Source organism: Canis lupus, chromosome 9 (assembly GCF_011100685.1).
Source record: "Canis lupus familiaris isolate Mischka breed German Shepherd chromosome 9, alternate assembly UU_Cfam_GSD_1.0, whole genome shotgun sequence".
Classification (NCBI taxonomy): domain Eukaryota; kingdom Metazoa; phylum Chordata; class Mammalia; order Carnivora; family Canidae; genus Canis; species Canis lupus.
This window is the reverse complement of record NC_049230.1, coordinates 54,595,159-54,601,001: the sequence shown is the minus strand read 5'-3', so window position 1 is coordinate 54,601,001 and position 5,843 is coordinate 54,595,159. Positions and strand designations below refer to the sequence as shown.

Genomic DNA, 5,843 nt, shown 5'->3' with positions numbered 1-5,843 from the left:
GTCCCTCGGCTGCTTTCCCCGGCCGCAGAGAGCTCAGACTCGAGGCCGCTCAGGCCCTGCGCCCCTGGCTGCGCAGGAAATGTGCTGAAGGCAGGCTCGGCTTCCTGCTGGGGTCCCCGGGCGGAGAGGGGGCGGCTGTTCCCGAGGGGGGCAGGCCCCTCTGCGGAGGGCGGCCGGGGAGGCGCACAGCACTGGCTTCATCCCCAACAACCAACACCCTCCCCCCTACAGAACTACCAATCCCGCTCCCACCCCCCGGCCCTGCGGATGTGGGCAGGTCCAGTCCGCCCAGGCCCCGGGGAGCTGGGATTTGCACGGGGGTAGGGGTCTCTCCCCACCTCCCCCAGTTCTCCCCATCACCTCCAGGCCTGTCTGAAAACAAGACACCGCCATCCTCTATAGCCGACTTTTTATTAAGATTATAAATTTAAACAAATCATCTGAACAGTTTTACCCGGTGATATACAATTCAGTATGCACAAAAATACAGAAGGACGAGGGAGAAGGAAGGGTTGGCAACTTGTTTGGGAGTCCACATGGGCCGCCGCCGAACCCCACCTTTTTACAACAAAAGGCTTTAAATTAAACAAAATCTATCGAGCCGAAGACACAGGACAGGGTTCTCACAGCCTCGAACAATGCTGGTTTCATGAGACGCAACCGAAGCCTCAACCAGGACAGTGCAACTTAGAAGCACACACACAAACACATCTGACCGGGAACTTAGTGAAAAGTCTCCAACGCAGTCGGCGGCCCCGGCCCCTCCCTCCCTCGGGGCCGCGGGGGATCCAGGTGAAGGAATCGACTTCCTTTTTTGTTTAGTGAGGACCGCAGTGCTGGGCATGATGGGAAATGTAGTCCGCCGTGCCCGCCCCCCACCCCTTCCCCAAACGGCGTCCGGGAGTGTCGGGGTGTCGGGCGCCACCCCCGAGTCCGGGAGACGGGTGGAGGAGGGGAAGAGGGCCAAGCCAGAGGGGCGGGGAGAGGAGGGGTTCAAGACACCCGCCCCGGGAAAGAAAAAAAAAAAAAAAAAGTTGAAGTGTTTTCATTTCTGCCTTCTCATTTTGAGAACTTTGGAGGCCGCCCCCGGAGAGGAAATGTGACCCAAACGTCCCTTTCGGAGATAGAGAGTTTGCCTTTGTTTTTGCTCGGGATTTCACAAGACCCAGTCCTCACCCCGCGGAGGGACTCGGGAGAGCCGAGCGCCGGGCTTTCCGGGTCTGACAACTGATTGGAATCGGCGTCCCGGGCCCCGCGCCCTCCTGCGCTGCTCCCCCGGCGCGCCCCGGCTGCCCGGGCGCCCTGCCTCGCCCCCCGCTGCCCGGCATCTCCTCCGGGCAGCGGCCCTCCCTCACGTGGCTGGCTCCTCGCTAAACACCACTGCAATCACTACAATAAAAAGAAAAAAAGAGTAGGAGAAACACAAAGCATACTTAAATAGGCGCTTTTTCTCTCTGCAAAAATAAAGTCCAACATCTTAGATTTCTTTCTTTCTTTTTTTTTTTTTTTTATTTTACAATTTATAAAACATCAGCCGCCTCCCCCGGCTCACCCCCAGCTCAGCCCCGGGTGGCCAGGCGCCCGTTCACTCCCTCCTCTCGCCCCTTGGCCGAGTCTTTGTCTGGCCCCAGCCCCGCGGGGCCCCGGGTCCCCGTGCCCTCGGGGGTCCCTAGAAGGCGACAATGGCTCGAGTCCAGGCGCCGAGGCTGGCGAGCGCCTGCTTGGCGCACAGCTGCCCGTTGAGCGGCGGCGGCTGCTCCGAGGAGTCCGGCTGTCGGCTCACCAGCCCGGAGAAGCCCGAGCCAAAGATGGAGATCAAGTTTGAGATGTTGGACGCGTCCGGGGACGAGTCCGGGCAGAAGTCCTCGAAGCGGGCGCGCTTGCAGGGGGCGAACGGGGCGCCCCCGGGGGGTTCGGCTCCCAGGTCGCCCGCGTCCTCCTCGTCGTCTTCGTCCTCCTCCTGGCCAGGGTAATACTTGCGCTTGCAGCCGGCGGCGGACGCCAGGCCGGGTCCTGGGGCGCCCTGGCCACAGCAGGGGCAGTGGGCGGAGGCGCAGCAGTCCTGGTGCAAGTAGCCGTTCTCCACCGTGGTCACCACGTGAGTGTCCAGGTCCAGCACGGTGGTCTGGCTGCTGCAGTGCACGCCGAAGTCCGAGGGGGCCGGGTACGCGCCCCGGTAGAAGCCTGGGGAGGAGGCGGGGGCCGGGGAGGCGGGCGGGGAGGCGCCAGCAGCGGCCTGAGGGGCGGCCGCTGGGGGCGCGGAGGGCGCGGAGCAGGCGGCGGAGGCGCGAGGGTCCCGCGGGCAAAGCGCGGCGGGCGCGGGCGGCGGCAGCGGCGCAGGACCCGGCTGCAGCGGCTCCAAGGGCTGCCCGCGGTGGGGCGCGCCGTGCGGCGGCTGGAGCGCGGCGCACCCGGGCAGCTCCGAGAGCGCCCCCGCGCCGCCCGCGGGCGCCCCAGCCGCCGCCGCCGCGCAGCCCCTGGGCGCCGGGTGCTGGTGCTGGTGCAGCTGCTGCTGGAGGTGCAGCTGGTGGAGCTGGTGGAGCTGGTGCAGCTGGTGCCGGGCGGCCGGCTCGCGCGCCTCCGCGTCCCCGCCACCGCCAAGTTGGAGCGGGCCGAAGTCGGCCGCGCTGGCCGGCATGCCGGGCGCCGCGTACGCGAGGTGCTGGTGCTGGTGGTGGGGCGGCTGCTGCTGCTGCTGCTGCTGCTGCTGCTGCTGCTGCTGCTGGCGCCGGTAGAGCTCGGCGTAGCGCTCGCTCAGGTAGAGCTGGCGCGCGTTGCGGAGCACGTAGGACACCAGGAGGTTCTTGTGCAGCTTGATGCCGCCGCGCTGGGTCCGGGAGCTGTGGATCTTGCGCAGGGAGATGCTGATCAGGCTCTGGGCGTCCAGGGCGCACTCCATGCTCCCGCGGAGACGGTGGCGGCGGAGCAGCCGCGGCCGCTGCTGCTGTTAGGGCTGCTGCTGTATCGGCCTCCAGCCGGTCGCCGGGGCGCGCCGGGCAGGGGAAACGGAGCCCGGGTCAGCGGGTCGGCTGCGCTCCGAGAGGAGCCGCCACCATGCGCTGCGCGCCACCCGCGAGCCCGCACTCCCCAGTCGGCGCCAAAGCAATGAGCCTCGGCCGGCCCCGGCCCCAGCTATTTAGCCGAGCGTCCGGGCCCCGCCCCACACCTCGTGAGCCAATAGGAGCGCCCGAAGCCTCCCGAGTGACAGGCGCTGCCCGCCCCGGGGCCACTCGGCTGGCCAATCAGACCAAGGCGGTTCCTTTGTGCTATTCAAATACCGAACGGACCCGGGGCCTCCAACGCTGCCGCTGCCTCGAATGTTCTCCTGGGGCTGCCGCACCGCGCGGGACTCGCAGCCGCTGGGGCCGCTGTGTGCAGCCCGGGTCGCCCCGTAACCGCCACGTTGGAGCCCGCTGCCGCCCTCGGCTTAGCTCCTAGGAGCCGGGGGTCGGCTCACCTGGGTGCTGCAGCAACGGCTCCTCCCCCTTCCGCACGGCTGGGCCTCACCTGCAGCAGGTGCGCACAACTCTCCGCTCCCGGCCACGCGGCACCTCCTCTCTCACCTGCCGGCCCCGGGTGACCCAGGCCTTGGCAGGAGACGAGTGGGGCCACGGGGCTGACTTTGGGCACCCCCAAGGGAGAAGGGTTTGGAGGTGCCTCAACCGCAGAGAATATTGGGCCTGACACCCTTGACTTTTTTGACCGAGGGGTCTCAGGAAATACTCAGGGAAGCTCTGTTCTCCCCATTCGTCTGACGGGAAGACCCAAAACGGGGTGAATTTTGGTCTTCAAGGCATGCCCCAGAGCAAAGAGCCTACGGCCTCGAAACCAGCTGAGGTCCGAAGACGAAGGCCTCTGAGCCCGTGTGTCCTTATCACCGGTTCTGTAACCTTTCCTATCCTTCCTAACTAATAATAATGACAATGAGGGCTATTATTATGTGTCTCATGTGGGACAGACCCTCGCCAGAAACAGCCTGAATCCCTCATGGTGACTGCCTGCAGAGCAGGGACCTGAGTCTCAGAGGAGTGGGGTGATGTGTGGAATCATACAGCTCCCAGTGTGCAGAGCTAGGATTTGTGCCAGGACTGTGAGCTCCGGACGGGAGGCGAATACCAAGGGCCCAGGAACTCACCAGCTTAACTTTTGTGAACACCGTTTCCCTTTGGCGCTGAACCATCCACTGGCCAGCTCCTCCCAGCTGGAGATTGAGAGATGGGAGAACAGAGGGATAGGATTGGGGGTTCTCCGTCTGGTTGGGGGGTGACTGCTGCTTGAATGTGGGGTCCAGAGGTTTGTCTGAGGAAGACATCCTTGGGTTGGCCCGGTGAAGGAGGACTGGGTTTCAAGGAGACTGTGAGAACCAGGCAGGCCTTGTGGGGGCAGGGGTGGGAGTGGGGGCCCAGGAGCAAACTTTTCCTGGGTGCCCTCTTTCCTTGGGCCCATTGTCCTCAGCACCTATTTTTGTCCCTTGGTGGGAGTGAGGAGACCCAGCTGGTCCATCCTCCAGCATCTGGATCTCTCTTCATTCTTAGGGATTCTTCAGATTTGTTTCCACAGACACTTTTCAGCATCTACTCAATGTCAGGCATCAAGGGTGAAAACAAAGTTAGGGAGCATTTACCCTATTTTTCAGGCAAGGGAACTTGGTGCTGACAGCAGACCCGACTTGCCTGAGGTCCCACAGCTCCTGGTGAAGACTCTGTCCTTTCTGGGCTGTCTCTGTCTGCTCTGAGCCCTTTGGCTGGTAGCATCTCTCCCCACCCCCATCCAGAGAAACCAGAACTGACATTTTAGGGTGACTGCGGAAAAAGGGCATTTTACTTCCATTCTATGGAAGAGGTGGTCTGGTGATGGGGACACGCAAGAGTGGAACTTGCCCATGAGATAATATGTGCCAGAATAAAAAATCCATTGCCCCTTACTTCCTTAGGGTCTGTCTTCAAGATACACACAAGTTTCATTCGTTTACTTTTGAGACATCACTAGCATAAGAAGGAAGGCGGGAGGTTCTGTCTGGTTTTATGGATGTGAGGACTCCATATGCAACAGTCATATCTGGGATCCCTGGTGTCTGGCCAGTTGCAAGAGTCCAAGAATGGATTATTAATGCTGATTTCAGGCCTTCCTTCTGTCCTCACTCAGAATTTATTAGAGGAAACTAAGAGAGTTTATGGTTCTTGCCCAAGGTCATATCACACAGCTAAGCAGGGGTAGAGGCAGGATTTGAACCCAGGTCTGTTCGTAGGCCTGGAACTTCCTCTGGTTTCTTCGAAATCAGTGGCTTACTTCTGCCCTCGGTGGATCCAAGTCTGATTCCCAGGCCTCAGCCGAGGGCGACACATGACCTTGATGTCATCAACATCCACTACTTCCCTGCCAACTGCTCAGAGACCAGCGTCTCCAGGAGTCACAGAGAAGTAAGTATCTGTTCCAGCCTCAGCTCATCATTCACAGCCAGGCTCAGAGCTGCACCCCAAAGCACGCCTCTGGGGGGGCGCCCAGTTGGGGAATCAGGTTAGGGATGGAGGTGGGTTCTCTAGCCACAGGAGGGGGCGGGGGCTAGGCCCCTCACTGGGGCAGCTCCCCTTGACACTTCCCAGTCCCCTACTCACCCCTGCCCCAAGGCAAGTTTGAGTTCTCCTAAGGCTTTTTCACTTCTGGGAATCAGCTAAGAGGAGGTCAGCCCATCCATGTGACCCTATTCTTTGGGCCTTCTTGTCTGGGGCCCACACTCACTTTGTTTCCTTTCCTTCTCAAAAATTGAGAAGGGCTAGTGGGGAGAGCGAAGCAGTTGTCTAGCTTAATAAAAACCCTTGATCTTTTTTGGGGTGGCCTGGGAG

The 5,843-nt window shown here is 61.5% G+C and overlaps 1 protein-coding gene across 1 annotated transcript; it reads right to left on the bottom strand.

Moving 5' to 3' along the window:
- Window positions 1-394: 394 nt before the first annotated feature.
- IER5L (immediate early response 5 like) lies at window positions 395-3,108 on the bottom strand. The gene has a single exon (XM_038546175.1). It carries the CDS (start codon window positions 2,897-2,899, stop codon window positions 1,670-1,672), a length of 1,230 nt encoding a protein of 409 aa, XP_038402103.1. The 5' UTR covers window positions 2,900-3,108; the 3' UTR covers window positions 395-1,669.
- Window positions 3,109-5,843: the final 2,735 nt, after the last annotated feature.

Bases quoted from the DNA above. Each gene is read 5' to 3' on its own strand.
- IER5L (XM_038546175.1), bottom strand. From the start codon at position 2,899: ATGGAGTGCGCCCTGGACGCCCAGAGCCTGATCAGCATCTCCCTGCGC.